The sequence below is a fragment of the Oncorhynchus mykiss genome, chromosome 17, assembly GCF_057628025.1.
Source record: "Oncorhynchus mykiss isolate SJ-2025 chromosome 17, ASM5762802v1, whole genome shotgun sequence".
In the NCBI taxonomy this organism is placed as follows: Eukaryota; Metazoa; Chordata; class Actinopteri; order Salmoniformes; family Salmonidae; genus Oncorhynchus; species Oncorhynchus mykiss.
The window spans coordinates 56,940,469-56,961,275 of NC_143038.1; the positions used below are offsets into that span (position 1 = coordinate 56,940,469).

At 41.4% G+C, this 20,807-nt stretch overlaps 1 protein-coding gene across 4 annotated transcripts in view; it reads right to left on the bottom strand.

The window, feature by feature from the left end:
* LOC110494541 (cadherin-4) overlaps positions 1-20,807 on the bottom strand; it is a 354,972-nt gene that overhangs the window by 52,269 nt on the left and 281,896 nt on the right. For all 4 annotated transcript variants that reach the window (XM_090206011.1, XM_036950601.2, XM_036950600.2 and 1 more), the window contains exon 6: positions 8,445-8,600. In XM_090206011.1, coding sequence (XP_090062137.1) covers positions 8,445-8,600 — 156 coding nt within the window. The remainder of the gene's footprint in view (positions 1-8,444; positions 8,601-20,807) is intronic.

A 20,807-nucleotide genomic window follows, 5' to 3' on the forward strand; every position in this document is an offset into this window, starting at 1 on the left:
AACTCTGCCAGGACCTAGGATCAAGAGAGACGCTCAAGTGTTTTAATACTATATCTCTTGACACAATGATGAAAATAATCATGGCCTCTAAACCTTCAAGCTGCATACTGGACCCTATTCCAACTAAACTACTGAAAGAGCTGCTTCCTGTGCTTGGCCCTCCTATGTTGAACATAATAAACGGCTCTCTATCCACCGGATGTGTACCAAACTCACTAAAAGTGGCAGTAATAAAACCTCTCTTGAAAAAGCCAAACCTTGACCCAGAAAATATAAAAAACTATCGGCCTATATCGAATCTTCCATTCCTCTCAAAAATTTTAGAAAAGGCTGTTGCGCAGCAACTCACTGCCTTCCTGAAGACAAACAATGTATATGAAATGCTTCAGTCTGGTTTTAGACCCCATCATAGCACTGAGACGGCACTTGTGAAGGTGGTAAATGACATTTTAATGGCATCGGACCGAGGCTCTGCATCTGTCCTCGTGCTCCTAGACCTTAGTGCTGCTTTTGATACCATCGATCATCACATTCTTTTGGAGAGATTGGAAACCCAAATTGGTCTACACGGACAAGTTCTTCCCTGGTTTAGATCTTATCTGTCGGAAAGATATCAGTTTGTCTCTGTGAATGGTTTGTCCTCTGACAAATCAACTGTAAATTTCGGTGTTCCTCAAGGTTCCGTTTTAGGACCACTATTGTTTTCACTATATATTGGACCTCTTGGGGATGTTATTCAAAAACATAATGTTAACTTTCACTGCTATGCGGATGACACACAGCTGTACATTTCAATGAAACATGGTGAAGCCCCAAAATTGCCCTTGCTAGAAGCATGTGTTTCAGACATAAGGAAGTGGATGGCTGCAAACTTTCTACTTTTAAACTCGGACAAAACAGAGATGCTTGTTCCAGGTCCCAAGAAACAAAGAGATCTTCTGTTGAATCTGACAATTAATCTTAATGGTTGTACAGTCGTCTCAAATAAAACTGTGAAGGACCTCGGCGTTACTCTGGACCCTGATCTCACTTTTGAAGAACATATCAAGACCATTTCAAGGACAGCTTTTTTCCATCTACGTAACATTGCAAAAATCAGAAACTTTCTGTCCAAAAATGATGCAGAAAAATTAATCCATGCTTTTGTCACTTCTAGGTTAGACTACTGCAATGCTCTACTTTCCGGCTACCCGGATAAAGCACTAAATAAACTTCAGTTAGTGCTAAATACGGCTGCTAGAATCCTGACTAGAACCAAAAAAATTGATCATATTACTCCAGTGCTAGCCTCTCTACACTGGCTTCCTGTCAAAGCAAGGGCTGATTTCAAGGTTTTACTGCTAACCTACAAAGCATTACATGGGCTTGCTCCTACCTATCTCTTTGATTTGGTCCTGCCGTACATACCTACACGTACGCTACGGTCAAAAGACGCAGGCCTCCTAATTGTCCCTAGAATTTCTAAGCAAACAGCTGGAGGCAGGGCTTTCTCCTATAGAGCTCCATTTTTATGGAACGGTCTGCCTACCCATGTCAGAGATGCAAACTCGGTCTCAACCTTTAAGTCTCTACTGAAGACTCATCTCTTCAGTGGGTCATATGATTGAGTGTAGTCTGGCCCAGGAGTGGGAAGGTGAACGGAAAGGCTCTGGAGCAACGAACCGCCCTTGCTGTCTCTGCCTGGCCGGTTCCCCTCTTTCCACTGGGATTCTCTGCCTCTAACCCTATTACAGGGGCTGAGTCACTGGCTTACTGGGGCTCTCTCATGCCATCCCTGGAGGGGGTGCGTCACCTGAGTGGGTTGATTCACTGATGTGGTCATCCTGTCTGGGTTGGCGTCCCCCCCCCCCCTTGGGTTGTGCCGTGGCGGAGGTCTTTGTGGGCTATACTCAGCCTTGTCTCATGCCCCAGGACCATGCCCCAGGACTACCTGACATGATGTCTCCTTGCTGTCCCCAGTCCACCTGACCGTGCTGCTGCTCCAGTTTCAACTGTTCTGCCTTATTATTATTCGACCATGCTGGTCATTTATGAACATTTGAACATCTTGGCCATGTTCTGTTATAATCTCCACCCGGCACAGCCAGAAGAGGACTGGCCACCCCACATAGCCTGGTTCCTCTCTAGGTTTCTTCCTAGGTTTTGGCCTTTCTAGGGAGTTTTTCCTAGCCACCGTGCTTCTACACCTGCATTGCTGGGTGTTTGGGGTTTTAGGCTGGGTTTCTGTACAGCACTTTGAGATATCAGCTGATGTACGAAGGGCTATATAAATACATTTGATTTGATTTGATACTTAAATCCTCTTTGGGATAGTGGGTAGCATTTCCACTTTTGGATAAATAGCATGCCCAATTTCAACTTCCTGCTACTCATGCCAAGAATATAAGATATGCATATTATTAGTAGATTTGGATAGAAAACACTCTGAAGTTTCTAAAACTGTTTGAATCATGTATGTGAGTATAACATAACTTATGTAGCAGGTAAAACCACCGAGGACTAACCATTCAGATTTTTTTTTTAGGTCACTGTCTATTCAATGAGTTTTCATTGGGAAACTACATTTCTAAGGCACTTGTTTGCAGTTCCTACCGCTTCCACTGGATGTCACCAGTCTTTGGAAATTGGTTGAGGTTATTCCTTTGTGTAATGAAGAAGTACAGCCATCTTGAATTTGTGTCATTTGAAGTGTACTTTTTGAGAAGGCGCATGACTAGAAAAGTAGCGTGAGTTTGTTGTCTTCCTGTATTGAACACAGATTGTGCCGTCTACAATTTGATCGATTATTAACGTTTAAAAATACCTAAAGTTTTATTACAAAAGTAGTTTGAAATGTTTTGGCAAAGTTTACAGGTAACTTTTGAGATATTTGTTAGTAATGTTGCGTGAATTGGAAGCTGTTTTTTTCTGGACCAAATGCGCCAAATAAATTGACATTTTGGATATATATCGACGGAATTAATCAAACAAAAGGACCATTTGTGATGTTTATGGGACATATTGGAGTGCCAACAAAAGAAGCTCATCAAAGGTAAGTCAGGATTTATATTTTATTTCTGCGTTTTGTGTGGTGCCTGCAGGGTTGAAATATGCTACTCTCTCTTTGTTTACTGTTGTGCTATCATCAGATAATAGCATCTTATGCTTTCGCCAAAAAGCCTTTTTGAAATATGACATGTTGGCTGGATTCACAATGAGTGTAGCTTTAATTTGGTATCTTACATGTGTGATTTAATGAAAGTTTGATTTTTATAGTATTTTATTTGAATTTGGCGCTCTGCATTTTCCCTGGCAATTGTCAGGTGGGACGCGACTGTCCCACCTATCCCAGAGAGGGTTAACACGAGAGGCATTTATGCATTTAAACTTATACAAACATTTGCCTTTGGAACTTGTGAACTTTCAAGTGCCTTAATAACAAACGTGCATGTCATCTATAAATACGAATAAAATGGTTAAATTATGAACCTGGTTGGTTTAGCCACAGAAAAAGTCAGGAACCTTACCGCAAGCCATGATTGACTGAGATAATGGATGGGCTGGACATGCCGAGAGATAAGTTCAGATTGATCTGCCATGTAGCATGCTTCTGTCTATAACATGAGCTGCTCAGTATGTGTAGATAATCCTTGCTACCACAGCTTTTTAAAAATATATTATGAAGAACTGCAAAATTGTTGCTACTGCTCTCAATATTGTTGCCCTGAATTTAACATGCATATCGACAAAGATTCGAGGGGAATAGTTGTCATGGACTACTTTCGGGTGGATAATCATGCCATGTTGACTCTCTCTGACTCTGAAAATGAATCAGACAATGGGGAAATCCTTAATTTAGGTAAAACCATTTTAATTGAACCAGATATTGTAGAGTCTTCTGATGAAAGGGATGGGGAAGAAACGGCGATCAACGGTACTGTTGTCACAGAAGAAGTTGACCAAGTTTGAAATCAGTAGAATGCCCGGTGGAAGAAGAGTATGATTGCAAATGAGGAGGGAGTTGAAAAGAGAACACAGAAGGCTGTTGTATAAAACACCTGTCTCCGGATTACATCTTCAAACTAAGGGCAACCATGGCATCCATGACAGAGGGGGAGAAGCGTTCATCCATGTATATGGGCAAAAGTCTAGCTACATTTTCAGATATTATACTCTCTAATATTATATTATACGTTTGTCGTCAAGTCATTTTCATTACAAATTAAAGTGTAATGTTAGCTAGCTAGCAGACGTTTGCTGGCTGGCTCACCAGCTAATGTTACGTGTATAACCTTTGTAGTAATATTCTTATTATCTCAGAAATCCATTTACATTACTAGCTATAGCCTATAGCTAGCTAGCTAACATTGAACCTAGTTGTTTAGCTTTAGCTACCTGCAGATTCATGCATGGTACATGTTAGTACTGTATCGGTTGGGATTATGGTTCATTGTTTAGACAAAAGACTAAACAAAAGACTCCACTATGCAAGTAACCATTTCACTGTACCATTTACACCTTCTACATCCTGTGCATGTGACAAATCAACTTTGATTTAATTTAATATATTGTGTGTAACGTGAAGAACAACATGACCTACACCAAAGTCAGATTAGGATATGGGCCAAGGACTAGATAAATGTATTTTACTACTACTTTCACCACTTTTAGTATTGTAAGCTTAGGTAGTTTACTACACTACCTTACTCACTCTGTTTAGCACAAGGCATCACATGTGAATCCTTAAAGAGATTGGGTGGGGCTAAGGCTTAAGAATGTGTGAACGATGCTGAATGGGTGTAGACAAAGAAGAGCTCTCCAGTAGGTGTACCAAAAACATTCATGAGACATTCTCTCAAAAGTGGGGTTACAAATGTATCAACTTTCAAAGCAGAATTAACTTCCCATTGTTTCTCAACTGCAGTTTATGATATACCATTTTCTATCTCTGAGTCTCTACTTTAACAAAATGTTGCCAAATATCACCGAATCAAAGTGGTGGGTCACATATAAAGTTATCTACGCCAACCATGAGCAGTAAAAGCCAAGAGCAGAGAAGGGTCTTCAGAGGTAACTCATAAATTGAAAGTCTAGTGCTATCTCTGTCTTACCGGTTGGGTGACTAACACCTGGCTCCTCTGAGGCTCTAACACCGAGCTCCTCCCAGGATCTAACACCAGGCTCTAACACCAGGGTCTAACACCAGGCTCCACTCAGGCTCTAACACCAGGCTCCTCTTAGGCTCAAACACAAGGCTCCTCTCAGGCTCAAACAAAAGGCTCCTCTCAGGCTCTAATACCAAGCTCCCCTCAGGCTGTAATACCAAGCTCCCCTCAGGCTGTAATACCAAAATCCCCTCAGGCTATAATACAAGGCTCCTCTCAGGCTTTAATAACAAGCCCCTGTCAGGCTCTAACACCAAGTTCCTGTCAGGCTCTAACACCAAGCTCCAACATCAGGCTCCACTCAGGCTCAGGCTTGTTTACAGTTGCCAGTCCAGTTCACTAGGCCTTAACAAGCACCCAATGACCTAACTGACTTATTGATCCCTCCCGTGCCAAGAGGTGTAGGAGCATGTGTACTAACATCCACCAGCTTGCAAAGAGACCTGACACCACTGGGCTGGCCTGACCAGGTTACACCTTCACTCCCACCTCCACCAGACGGCAGGCTCTGGAAAAGAGACTGATACTGTAGGAGGACTGACAAGCAGGACCTCATCTGGAAATAAATGGACCAGCAGGAACTGCCAGATGGATGAGTCAGGCCAAAGAGAGAGGACTGCCAAGAGCAGGGAGGTCCATGGACTTGGAGTTCTCTGCAAACCTCTTGTATGGAGAATTGTGTGTTTTAAGTGTATGTAATACAAATCAATCAGACACTCAGGCCTGTAGAATAATAGTGAAGACATCACAACTATGACATAACACAGATGGAATCATGTAGTAACCAAAAAAGTGTTAAACAAATCAAAATATTTTTTATATTTTAGAATCTTCATAGTAGCCACCTTTTGCCTTGATGACAGCTATGCACAATCTTGGCATTCTCTCAACCAGCTTAATAAGGTACAGTCGTCACAGTCTTGAAAAGAGTTCATACATATGTTAAGCACTTCCTTCACTCATCCCAACTCATCCCAAACCATCTCAATTGGGTTGAGGTCGGGTGATTGTGGAGGCCAGGTCATCTGATGCACAACTCCATCACTCTCCTTCTTGGTCAAATAACCCTTACATAGCCTGGAGGTGTGTTTTTGGGCATTGTCCTGTTGAAAAACAAATGATAGTAACACTAAGCGCAAACCAGATTGAATGGCGTATCGCTGCAAAATGCTGTGGTAGCCATGCTGGTTAAGTGTGCCTTAAGTTCTAAATAAATCACAGACAGTGTCACCAGCAAAGCACCCCACAATATCACACCTCCTCCATGCTTCACGGTGGAAACCACGCATGAGGAGATCATCCGTTCACCTACTCTGCGTCTCACAAAGACACAGCAGTTGGAACCAAAAATCTCAAATTTAGACTCATCAGACCAAATTACAGATTTCCATTGTTCATGTCCATTGTTCATGTTTCTTGTCCAAAGCAAGTCTCTTCTTATTATTGTTGTCCTTTAGTTGTGGTGTCTTTGCAGCGAGAAACCACTGATTCACACAATCTCCTCTGAACAGTTGGTGTTGAGATGTGTCTGTTACATGAACTCTGTGAAGCATTTATTTGGGCTGCGATGGTAGGCCGTCATTGTAAATAAGACTTTGTACTTAACTGACTTGCCTAGTTAAATAAAGGTAAAATTAAATTAAATTAAAAAAAGGTGCAGTTAATCGCCGATTTCTGTGGCTGGTAACTCTAATGAACTTATCCTGTGCAGTCTTCCTTTCCTGTGGTGGTCCTCATGAGAGCCAGTTTCATCATAGCGCTTGGTGGTTTTTGCGACTGCACTTGAAGAAACTTTAAAAGTTGAGTGACCTTGATGTCTTAAAGTAATGATGGATTGTTGTTTCTCTTTGCTTATTTGAGCTGATCTTGCCATAATATGTACTTGGTCTTTTACCAAATAGGGCTATCTTCTGTATACCACACCTACCTCATCACAACACAACTGATTGGCTCAAACGCATTAAGAAGGAAAGAAATTCCACAAATTAACTTTTAACAAGGCGCACCTTTTAATTGAAATGCATTCCAGGTGACTTCTACTCATGAAGCTGGTTGAGAGAACGCCAAGAGTGTGCAAAGCTGTCATCAAGGCAAAGGGTGGAACTTTGAAGAATTTCAAATATAAAATACACTTTTTTGGTAACTACATGATTCTATATGTGTCATTTCATAGTTTTGATGTCTTCACTATTATGTTGCAATGAAGAAAATAGTAACAATTCAGTAAAGCCCTGGAATGAGCAGGTGTATCCAAACTTTTGACTGGTACTGTATATATATATATGTGTATATATATGGGAAGGGTCGTGTTTCATACACACGCACAGGCAAAGATTTTTAGCTGGCAGGTATGCAGACATTGGAATAAGTTTCTAAGTGACAAAGTGGGGGCTTTGTATAGGCACGTTTATTCTGAGACTGGAAAAAAATGCCAGGAACGTAAAATAACATTATTTCCAAACTAAAAATAATGGTTCTGTTCTGAAACAGCATGCTGTAGATCCCTTTTGTTCGAGGTTCTGATTCTGTTCCTCTAAAAATGTAGTTATTTTCCAGTTTTCGTTTCTGTTTCCTGGTTTCAACCCCTGGTTTGTTATGTCTGTCTGGCCTATGCTATGTCTCCCATTCTTTCGCGGTGCATTTTTGTATGTAAAGCAAATATCTGTGATATTTGAAATAAATATTTAATCTAATCTAAGGAAATATCTAATGTTGTGAGCATGTCTGAAGTGTGTACAGTAAGAGGCAGATGTATGCTAAATGTAAGGCTGTCAAAGGAGAGGAGGCAGCGTGCAGCTACAGAGTTCATGGGGAACATGTTCCAGTCTGATGGGGGTTAACAGCCAGCTGTAGACAAAGAAAGGGTTGCCCCTGCTGTCATGTGATTCCTAAACACAACACCAACGCAACACCCAGAACATTGCCTGTTCATTAGCAGTTAAAGACACACTCCTCACTAAACCGTCTCTCTCTCTGCTGAAAAACCTCCTTCAAGCCTAATTGACAGCTTGAATGGCTGCAGAAATCTGTGCTTTGTCAAGGCAATCTTTCTTTCTTTCATTTCACACTTTTATCATAACTCAGAAAGGACAGTCTGGCATAAACAAGACAGTGTTGCTAAAGCATACAAAAGGTTGTACTCAGAATCTGAGGCTTCACTCACTCTCACTGTGTCAGTGTGACAGAATTACGACAGTCATCCTGCACAGACAGATGGACGGACAGATAGACACCCAGACAAACAGATAGACAGACACACAACAGATGTGTGGAGCGACCGTAACACGCACTGTAACTCACATGGTAGGAGGCCCTCTCCTCTCTGTCCAGGGGTCTGGTGACAAACATCTTGCCGTGCACAGGGTCGATGTTGTACACGTCAATGGGAGGCTGGTCCGCCCCTGCTCCAGTGATGCTGTAGCGTATCCCTTTCTCCAGGTCCTGGTCCGAGCGGATCTGGCAGAGGGAGATATAAACACGTTGTATGAGACTCAAAGCATGGCTCAGAAGTGGTAGAGGGAAATAGTGATGTGCGGGTTGACTCATAACCCATCAGTCCCAGCAGTTATATCGGCAGGGAGGGTCATGAAATATTGTGTGGATGAAGGACAGGTGGATGGCAGGCGGGCTGAATAAAGAGAAAACAATGCATCAAAAAATCTATAAATGTATCATTCTTGTGTAATTCATATCTATAGGCTACATTGAGGTTTTTCTTTCATTATTTTTTATCTGGCATTAGGCAATAGGTACAAAAAAGCCTTAGGGCAAGTGTCAAACTACTTTCACGGATGTCCGAGTGTCTGCGGGTTTTTCGCTCTATCCTTGTACTCAATTGATGAATAAAGGCCACTAATTAGTAAGGAACTTCCCTCACCTGGTTGTCTAGGTTTTAATTGAAAGGGAAAACCAAAAACATGCAGACACTCGGCCCTCTGTGGAATGGGTTTGAAACACCTGCTTTAGTGCATGACTGTAGCCTAGACACGCCAAATGCACGCCAATCTCCAAATGTTTTAGGGAACTTCAGTGGAAAAAGTTAACTTCAATCCACTGAGTTAAAAAGGACAATGTCAGAGTCAGGGGAGTCATGCAGTCAAAAGTTTGGACACACCTACTCAGTTTTTGTTGTTGTAATTTTTACTATTTTCTACATTGTAGAGTAATAGTGAAGACATCAAAACTATGAAATAACACATATGGAATCATGTAGCAACCAAACAAGTGTTAAACAAATCAAAATATATTTTATATTTGAAATTATTCAAAGTACCACCCTTTGCCTTGGTGACAGCTTTGCGCACTCTTGGCATTCTCTCAACCAGCTTCATGAGTAGAAGTCACCTGGAATTCATTTCAATTAAAAGGTGCGCCTTGTTAAAGGTTAATTTGTGGAATTTCTTTCCTTCTTAATGCGTTTGAGCCAATCAGTTGTGTTGTGACAAGGTAGGTGTGGTATACAGAAGATAGCCCTATTTGGTAAAAGACCAAGTACATATTATGGCAAGAACAGCTCAAATAAGCAAAGAGAAACAACAATCCATCATTACTTTAAGACAAGGTCAATCAACTTTTAAAGTTTCTTCAAGTGCAGTTGCAAAAACCACCAAGCGCTATGATGAAACTGGCTCTCATGAGGACCACCACAGGAAAGGAAGACTGCACAGGATAAGTTAATTAAAGTTACCAGCCACAGAAATCGGCAATTAGCCCTATTTTGTAAAAGACCAAAAAGTCAATATTATGCAAGAACAGCTCAAATAAGCAAAGAGTAATAACAGTCCATCATTACTTTAAGACATGAAGGTGAGTCAAAGCGGAACATTTCAAGAACTTTGAAAGCTTCTGTCATGACGTTGGCCTGTTGGGGGAGGTTTATTACCCCCATAAATACCTTTCCCCTTTTCCCTCTCTACTTAATAGAGTTGACTCTTGTAAAGCCTTTGTAACATAGAGAGTCTGGTAACATCGAAAGGTGGGAAACGGAACCATATTTCGGTAATCCAACCAGTTGAAAATATGCATTGGTACTTAATGAATATGATCTCAGATCAGTTGTTGTCTGAGACATTACTACTAATGACAGGATGACAAACTGTATCTTGGAAAGTCGACACATTCTAGTTATCAGATTCACATGGAATTGTTGTGCAATTTAAATGTTTAAATATGAAACTATTTGTGAAAAGATTAAATGTAATTTTAGCTTCTTAAATGAGAGAACGGTTTGTCATAGAGAAACTCTACTCACTCAGAGGCTCCGCCCAAGTGAACAGACTTTGGTTGTAAACTATGAAACATGCCATTCTTTCAACACTATATAAACCCGTTGACGAAAATTCTACTTTCTGTTCCAAGGACGTGAGAACGACGGTCTTACGTTAAAAGGGCTCAGATAATAAATACGGAATTAGCATCAATGTGTTCAATGTGACGATCGACACTCCGAAAGGATGAATTTCAACTATATCAGCCAGAATATAGCACAAGCTTTAAAGTATGGCAACTTGGTATGAACTTTGAACTCTTATTCACTAAAGTAGTGATACCTCTGCTTTAGCAACAGCAGCTGTAAACGTGGGCTAGGAGAGGACGGACAGAGTATCCATTCTACCACCCTCCAGTTCACCACTAGACATTCTTCAAAGGACAAGAGATCCATGCTGGACAACCCAGCCGTCTATCTACGACCAATCTACTGAAGCGCAGCTCAGAGTAAATATTTATTGCATTTTCCTTTCTCAAATGGGCGGTTATTTAGAATGCATAAGATACTGTATTTACGATAGCATAGCTCCCTACGGCCCGATAGACACACAAAATATTTTTGTTCCTCAGTCTTCCCGCTCTTTCATTCAAAACCCAACCCCCTTTCTTTGTGTATCCAGCCATCTGCGAGGGACATTTTCCATTATGACATAATTTGTAATCAATGTATGATCCATTCTGTGTAGATGTAATTCTGTGTGATTATTTAGGTATTTAGTAAATAAATAATTGAACCAAATTTTGTATTGCTGATTCAACTTGTTAGCCAGGGTTCGTGAAGATAACCAAGAATTTACAACTTTCAGATGAGACTGAATAAAGTGACGATTAAATATTGACTGCTACTTATTTAAAAGATTACTAGGTCTTTAAGAGTTTATTCGGAAGATAACAGCTCTATAAACATTATTTTGTGGTGCCCTGACTTTCTTGTTAATTACATTTACCTGATTAGCTTAAGAAATTATTTTATAGAATAGCATGTCATATCACTTAATCCAGCATAGCAAAAGACACGTCACTTCTTTAAGTGCAGTCGCAAAAACCATCAAGCGCTATGATGAAACTGGCTCTCATGAGGACTGCCACAGGAAAGGAAGACCCAAAGTTACCTGTGCTGCAGGGGATAAGTTCAATTGGATACTACGAAATTGGGGAGAAAAAGGGGTAAAAATTCAACAACAAAAAAAATAAAAAATAAAAAATACAAAATAATTAAAAAAAAATGCTTCACAGAGACACATCTCAACATCAACTGTTCAGTGGAGACTGCGTGAATCAGGCCTTCATGGTCGAATTGCTACAAAGAAACCACTGCTAAAGGACACCAATAAGACTTGATTGGGCCAAGAAACTCAAGCAATGGACATTAGACCAGTGGAAATCGCGCACCAGCGACTCCTGTGGCGGGCTGGGCGCAGTGTACGCTAGCCAAGGTGGCCAGGTGTTTCCTCCGGCGCATTGGTGCGGCTGGGTTGGATGTGCGCTGTGTTAAAGAAGCAGCGGCTTGGTTGGTTGTGTATCGGAGGACGCATGACTTTCAACCTTCGTCTCTCCCGAGCCCGTACGGGAGTTGTAGCGATGAGACAAGATAGTAGCTACTACACAATTGGATACTACGAAATTGGGGAGAAAAAGGGGTAAAAATTCAAAAAAAAAAAAAAAAAAAAAAATATATACAAAAAAAAAAAAAAAAAATGCTTCACAGAGACACATCTCAACATCAACTGTTCAGTGGAGACAGCGTGAATCAGGCCTTCATGGTCGAATTGCTACAAAGAAACCACTGCTAAAGGACACCAATAAGACTTGATTGGGCCAAGAAACTCAAGCAATGGACATTAGACCAGTGGAAATCTGTTCCAAAGAGTCCAAATTTGAGATTTCTGGTTCCAAACGCCATGTCTTTATGAGACGAAGAGTAGGTGAACGGATGATCTACGCATGTGTGGTTGTTTAACACTTTTTTGGCAACTACATGATTCCATATGTGTTATTTCATAGTTTAGAGGTATTCACTATTATTCTACAATGTAGAAAATTGTCAAATTAAAGAAAAACCCTTGAATGAATGTGTCCAAACTTTTGACTGGTATTGTATGAGAGGATGGCTGGGAGGTGGTCCATAGCGGGGTCATGCCCCCATCCGGACATTGTGCATTTTTCAAACACCTGAAACAGCTTTTTCCTGCAAGCTAGAGCCATAGCTATTATGCTTAATTTTATGTATAAAATACTATATTTTTCTGCATATCTAAGCATACCTATTGAGCTGTCTGTATCCTCCTGACTGGCGGAACTTTTTTCAATTAGGGATAGGCGTCCCGTTAAAGAGATAGTTGTAAATCATGCAGCGCCATGTGTCATGATCGCACATTTTAGAGAAACAACAAATGCCAGTACATATAAGTGTCTTATATCGTCTGAAAGCTTAAATTCTTGTTAATATAACTGCACTTTCCACTTTACAGTAGCTATTACTGCGAAAAAAATGCCATGCTATTGTTTGAGGAGAGCACCTAACAACAAAACACTTTTTTCACCACAATAGTTTGATAAATTCACGTCTGAAGGTCAAATGTGTACTTACATTCTGGAATTTTGCTCTGATTTATCATCCAAAGGGTCCCAGAGACAACATGAAGTGTAATTTGGTTAGATCAAATCCTTTTTCATATCCTAAAAAAGTCCACATAGCATTCACGATCGATTTTGTATTTCCACTCATTCAATTTGCAAAGAAGGGAAGTTTCAACCAGTCAAATCATGTTCGTATTTATTCCTCAGAGATCATAGAATGTAATCAGACTTCACTATATCATTAGGGGTGTAGTAGATCCTATAGGACACCGAATTTGGTCAAGAGCGACGCCTTCATGGCACGCCGATAATGCGGGCGCTCTTCACTTGGTCGACTGTAAATAAGCACCAATCGGAGTCAAACAAAGCTAGCTAGATAGCCAGTGAGCTGGGCTTTACGGGAGTATCGGGAAACCTGCTAACCTTGTGCGACAGCAAGCCTGATCCTTTTGGAGAAAGATTATAAGAATAAGGAGAGCTATGAAAACTAGGTGTTTTGCAAATGTTGAACTTATAATATGGCTACTAATACTGGAAATACTGGAAAAGCTAAATCAAAGTCCAAGTATACAGATTTGATGATATTCTTGCAGAAAAATGTAATGTGAATGTAAATGTCTCTGGGTGACTTCACACTAAATGTCATGTAGTTTGCTCATACTTCAAGTTATCCATCTGAAACTTAGCAGTTTTCTTTGTATTTTCTTCTACCAGATATATTGTGTTATATTATCCGACATTCAATTCACATTTCCACAAACCTCAAAGTCTTTACTATCAAATGGTGCCAAGAATATGCATATGCTTGCTTCAGGGCCTGAGCTATAGGCAGTTAGATTTGGGTATGTCATTTTAGGTAAACATTTAAAGAAAAGGGGCTATCCCTAAGAAGAACCTACATATGCTTCTCTGCATCTCTGCTAAAATCTGGGTAAAAGATTTAAAGTAATGTCGTATTCAGTACATTTAATTATTGCTTGCTTTTCTAATTTCTACCAACCTTGCCAGCAGGCACGTCAGCTAAGAAAGTTAGACAAGCTAGCTACTTTAACTTGATTGATAGCTGATCGCTAGTTATGAAGTTGGGAGATTGGGAACCTATCTGGGCTAGCCAAAGCTAACATAATAAAATTGCTAAGTGGCTAGTAGTATTACAGAGAAAAAAACAAACAAATCTAATAGGGCACGTGCCCTGTGCCCCCAATGGGCATGACGCCTCTGGTCAGAATTGAATTCATTAAGAGAAAAGCTGTTAAATTGAGAATTGAAAAGAGAAGGAAGGGCCAGAACAATAATGTTTGGGAAAGATTTGGGGAAGTGGTAAAAGAGGATGATAACAGTGCCGGCTATGCATACTACACTGCTGACTTGCCTCTGCAGCTAATGCAGGGTTGGTCCTGGTCGATCCCTGGATGGTACACCAGCTGCTGCTGTAAGTGATGTTGGAAGTTGTGTTGGAAGGCCATGTAGAGGGAATTCTTCCCTCTGGTCTAAGGAGATACCAATGCCCCAGAGCAGTGAAGGGGACATTGCCCTGAGTAAGGTGCCATCTTTCGGATGGGACGTTAAATGGGTGTCCTGACTTTCCGGTGTCCTGGCTAAATTCCCAATCTGGCCACCTAATCATCCCCAGTTTCCTCCCCGTAACTCTTCCCCAGGTCATCGCTGTAAAAGAGTACACTATATATGCGATAGTATGTGGACACCCCTACGAGTGGATTCGGCTATTTCAGCCACACCCATTGTTGAAAGATGTATAAAATCGAGCACACAGCCATGCAATCTACATAGACAGACATTCACAGTAGAAATGGCCTTACTGAAAGCTCAGTGACTTTCAAGCCAAATTTCTTCAGCCTCCTGAGGTTAAAGAGACACTGTTGTGTCTTCTTCACCACACTGTCTGTGTGGGTGGATCATTTCAGTTTGTTAGTGATGTGTATGCTGAGGTACTTGAAGCTTTCTACCTTCTCCACTGCGCTTCTGTGGATAGGGGGGTGTTCCCTCTACTGTTTCTGGAAGTCCACGATCAGCTCCTTTCTTTTGTTGACATTGGATGAGAGGGTAGTTTCCTCGCGTCACACTCCCAGGGCCCTCACCTCCTCCCTGTAGACTGTCTCGTCATTGTTGGTAATCAGCAAACTTGATGATTGCATTGGAGGTGTGCATGGCCATGCAGTCATGGGTGAACAGGGAGTACAGGAGGGGGCTGAGCATGCACCCTTGTGGGGCCCCAGTGTTCAGGATCAGTGAAGTGGAGGTGTTGTTTCCTACCTTCATCACCTGAGGGCGGCCAGTCCAGGACCCAGTTGCACAGGGCAGGGTTCAGACCCAGGGCCTCGAGCTTAATGATGAGTTTGGAGGGTACTATGCTGTTCATTAAGCTATAGTCAATGAACAGCATTCTTACATCGGTATCCCTCTTGTCCAGATGGGATAGGGCAGTGTGCAGTCCAATGGCGATTGCATTGTCTGTGGATCTATTGGGGCGGTAAGCAAATTGAAGCGGGTCTAGGGTGACAGGTAAGGTAGAGGTGATGATCCTTGACTAGTCTCTCACAGCACTTCATGATGACAGAAGTGAGTGCTACGGGGCGAAAGTAATTTAGTTCAGTTACCTTTGCTTTCTTGGGTACAGGAACAATGGTGCCCCTCTTGAAGCATGTGGGGACAGCAGACTTGGACAGGGAGAGATTGAATATGCCCGTGAACACTCCAGCCAGCTGTTCTGCACATGCTCTGAGGAACCGGCTAGGGATCCCGTCTGGGCCGGCAGCCTTGCGAGGGTTAACACACTTAAATGTCTTACTCATGTTGGCCATGGAGAAGGAGAACCAACAGTAGTTAGTAACGAGTTGCTTTGGTGGCACTGTGTTATCCTCAAAGTGGGCGAAGAAGGTGTTTAGCTTGTCCGGAAGCTTGACGTCGGTATCCTGGTTTTCCCTTTGTAGTCTTTGATTGTCTGCCACATACGTCTTGTGTCTGAGCCGTTGAATTGCGACTCCACTTTGTCTCTGTAGTGACGTTTTGCCTGTTTCATTGCCTTATGGAGGGAATAACTACACTGGTTGTATTCAGCCATATTCCCAGTCACCTTGCCATGGTTTAATGCAATGGTTCTTGCTTTCAGTTTTGTGCAAATGCTGCCATATGTCCACTGTTTCTGGTTAGGGTAGGTTTTAACTTCTTCGATATAGGGGGCGCTGTTTTAATTTTTGCATAAAAAAATGTTCCCGTTTTAAACAAGATATTTTGTCACGAAAAGATGCTCGACTATGCATATAATTGACAGCTTTGGAAAGAAAACACTCTGACGTTTCCAAAACTGCAAAGATATTATCTGTGAGTGCCACAGAACTGATGCTACAGGCGAAACCAAGATGAAATTTCAAACAGGAAATGCCCCAGATTTTGAAGGCGCTGTGTTCCAATGTCTCCTTATATGGCTGTGAATGCGCAAGGAATGAGCCTACACTTTCTGTCGTTTCCCCAAGGTGTCTGCAGCATTGTGACGTATTTGTAGGCATATCATTGGAAGATTGACCATAAGAGACTACATTGCCATGTTTCTGTCGATATTATGGAGTTAATTTGGAAAAAAGTTTGGCGTTGTAATGACTGAATTTTCGGGGATTTTTCTTAGCCAAACGTGATGAACAAAACGGAGTGATTTCTCCTACACAAATAATATTTTTGGAAAAATTTAACATTTGCTATCTAACTGAGTCTCCTCATTGAAAACATCCGAAGTTCTTCAAAGGTAAATTATTTTATTTGAATGCTTTTCTTGTTTTTGTGAAAATGTTGCCTGCTGAATGCTAGGCTTAATGCTATGCTAGCTATCAATACTCTTACACAAATGCTTGTGTAGCTATGGTTGAAAAGCATATTTTGAAAATCTGAGATGACAGTGTTGTTAACAAAAGGCTAAGCTTGTGAGCCAATATATTTATTTCATTTCATTTGTGATTTTCATGAATAGTTAACGTTGCGTTATGCTAATGAGCTTGAGGCTATTATTACGCTCCCAGATACGGGATTGCTCGACGCAAGAAGTTAATAGTCACAGTGGGTTCAATTATCTCCTGTACACTTCCTGACAAACTCAGTCTCCGTATCAGTGTATTCGTCAATGTTATTCTCGGAGACTACCCGGAACATATCCCAGTCCGCGTGATCAAAACAATCTTGAAGCATGGATTCCGATTGTTCAGACCAGCGTTGAATAGTCCTTAGCACGGGTACTTCCTGTTTGAGTTTTCTGCCTACAGGAAGGGAGGAGCAAAATAGAGTCGTGATCAGATTGGCCGAAGGGAGGTCGGGGGAGGGCCTTGTAGCCATCCCGGAAGTTCGAGTAACAGTGGTTAAGTGTTTTAGCAGCGCGAGTACTACAGTCAATGTGTTGATAGAACTTTGGTAGCGTTTTCCTCAAATTTGCTTTGTTAATATCCCCAGCTACAATAAATGTGGCCTCAGGATATGTGGTTTCCAGTTTGCATAACGTCCAGTGAAGTTCTTTGAGGGCCGTTGTGGTATCGGCTTGAGGGGGAATATACACGGCTGTCACTATAATCGAAGAGAATTCTCTTGGGAGGTGTTACGGTCTGCAATTGATTGTGAAGTATTCTAGGTCGGGTGAACGAAAGGACTTGAGTTTCTGTATGTTACCACAATCACAACATGAGTAGTTAATCGTGACACATACACCCCTCCCCTTCTTCCCGGAGAGATATTTATACCTGCCTGCGCGATGAACTGAGAACCCAACTGGCTGTATGGACAATATATCAAGAGAGAGCCATGAGAGAGCCATGTTTCCGTGAAATAGAGTATGTTACAATCCCTGATGTCTCTCTGGAAGGAAATCCTCACCCTGAGCTTGTCAACGTTATTATCCAGATACTCTTAAGCGATGGGTGGAGTGCTCGCCTCCTGAATCGGAGTAGAAGCGATGGGTGGAGTGCTCGCCTCCTGAGTCGGACTAGAAGTCCAGTCTGAATAACTCTTCTCTTCTTGTTTTGGATCAGCCTCTGGAATCAGTTCAATTGCCCTGGGGGGTATGAACAAAGGATCTGATTCCGGAAAGTCGTATTCCAGGTTGTAATATTGGTGGTTTACCGTCGCTCTGATATCCCAAACGTTCTTCCCGGCTGTATGTAATAACATAAAAGAATTATGGGCTAATAATGTAAGAAATATCACATAAACTAGAAGCACAGCTGCCCTATCTGTCCGCACCATCTTATCAAGCCTAAGATCACCATGTGCGATGCCAAGCATCGGCTAGAGTAATGTAAAGCTCGCCGCCATAGGACTCACGCTTCACCATCTGGCAGTCCGACGGACAAATCTGTGTTTGGTGGATGCCAAGAGAACGCTACCTACAATGCATAGTATCAACTGTAAAGTTTGGTGGAGACGGAATAATGGTCTGGGGCTGTTTTTCTTGGTTCGAGCTAGGCCCCTTAGTTCCAGTGAAGGGAAATCTTAACTCTAAAGTATACAATTACATTCTAGACGATTCTATGCTTCCAACTTTGTGGCAGCAGTTTGGGGAAGGACTTTTCCTGTTTCAGCATGACAATGCCCCCGTGTACAAAGAGGTCCATACATAAATGGTTTGTCGAGATCGGTGTGGAGGAACTTCACTGGCCTGCACAGAGCCCTGATCTTAACCCCATCGAACACCTTTGGGATGAATTGGAACGCCGACTTCGAGCCAGGCCTAATTGCCCAACATCAATGTCTGACATCATTAATGCACTTGTGGCTGAATAGAAGCAAGTCCCCACAGCAATGTTTCAACATCTAGTGGAATGGTGGAGGCTGTTATAGCAGCGAATGGTGGACCAACTCCATTTAAATGCCCGTGATTTTGGAATGAGATGTTCGACGAGGAGGGGGTCCACATACTTTTGGTCATGTAGTGTATGTTCTCAGTCAATTTACCTGGTAAAATAAGGCTAAATAAATAAAATGTTATGTGCAATAATTGTGAGGCGCTCTACAAATTAGACAGTCACAAGATTGGGACTTCAAATATGACACGTCAAGGGAACTGTACTGTGCTGATGGGTTAAATGGAATGGTAACTGAAATCTTAACACTGAATTTAGGCTAGGTCTATAACCTCTCACATATACTTATATAATATTAACTCCTGCAGAATTAAGCATTTCTTGCATTAAAATGCTACACAAAATGAAATGTTTTACTCTAGAATAATAGTGGAAAAATATTATTTCTTTATTTCAGCAGTTAGTTTGTAAAGGTGCTATCTTTATCATCATTATAAAAGCTGCTAGTATTTCAATCACATAAAATGTGCATCCAAGCCGAACTGAAATCTTATCAGAACCATGTTGGGTTATATGCAAATTTAAGATTTTCACTTTATCACATATAGTTGGACGGTTATGTATGTGTTGTTAGCAATTGAGGGAGGATGAACAACAGCTGACCCACACATCACTAGAGGGCAACATATCCCTATGTTATTTTGACTTATTCAAAGGTTTAGATTGAATGAGAGACCCAAGGCCCCAAGGTTGTGCATACAGATTCAAGTGAGTCACAATCTAAAAATGTCAGGAGCGCTTGACAGGGAATATGATGAAATATATGATACTAAAGAAGATGTACCATGAGGCATTGCTACATGTGCAGTTATTAGCCTAATACTACATTACAAAGAGAGGTCATTTGAGGACTGAGCTCAAAGGAAGGGTTACTAAATGAGTGCATGCTAAAGTGGTGAGCTTGTACAGAGAAATGTGCCTGCTTGTGTTAATGGGTTTTAACAGTGGAGTTTTAGCAGCAGTTGAGATGGTATATTAAAGATTAGGAAAACCATTTCATCTACTTTTAAGTGGTGAAAAGTGTAGAACATGTTCTCTAAATGTTCTAATGTTTCAGTGTTTTTTCGTCTAGAGAATCTTTTTTGTTTTCTCAAAGAGGATTGGACCATCTCCACGGTTATAAGTCGGGAGGACTAATCACACACTCAAATGGAAAAAAAGAAATCCCCTCTCTCCCTCCTATGCAATTTTCCTGGTCTGTGGGGCTGGAGATCATGCGTGAAAATGAAATTACTTCATCCGTCGACTGGCAACTGGATTTTGCATAAAACAATTCTGTTTGAACATGATACCCTTCTCTTAATTTCATACACATCCCTCCCACACTCACTCACTACCTGCCAGAGCAATCTCTTTTCCATGAGCTTCCACGGTCGTCTTTCCCATTTGCTCAATAATTTCAAACAGGAGGCATAATGGCTAATTAAGAAGTGTTGTGTGCAATACTTCATCTTTCTGAGATCAGGTGTGGGTAGGAGGTCATTGTATCGAAGCCGTATAAATTAAAACACTCAGGCAGCTCTGATCAGTGTGACTGACTGACCGTAATCACTGTTCTGTGATGATTACTCTCTCTATCTAATCAGACTTATTCCCCTCCACCCACAGACCCACATCTTTATTCACACTGACTGGGTATGTGGCTACGCAACCCTGGAATTTCAATCTCAAACTCTGAATTTGTTTCAGAGTGAGGATATGTAGGAGAACAGACAGCTCACACATACTGCTTCCTTGAAATAATATCACCTCCATCAAGAGGCTCTATTTATCCTTCCCTATCCCTACAAGTGAAATACCTGTATAACACACAGTCTAGTTGCAGAAAAGTACAGAATTCTTTAACAGAGTGGGCATGGCTACATATTTCCCCCTGTGTACACATGAGGCAGCTCTGTAGGTACCCATGTCTGTGTGTACTGAAGTGTTTGACAGGTAAGGGTTTCGCTCTGTGGGC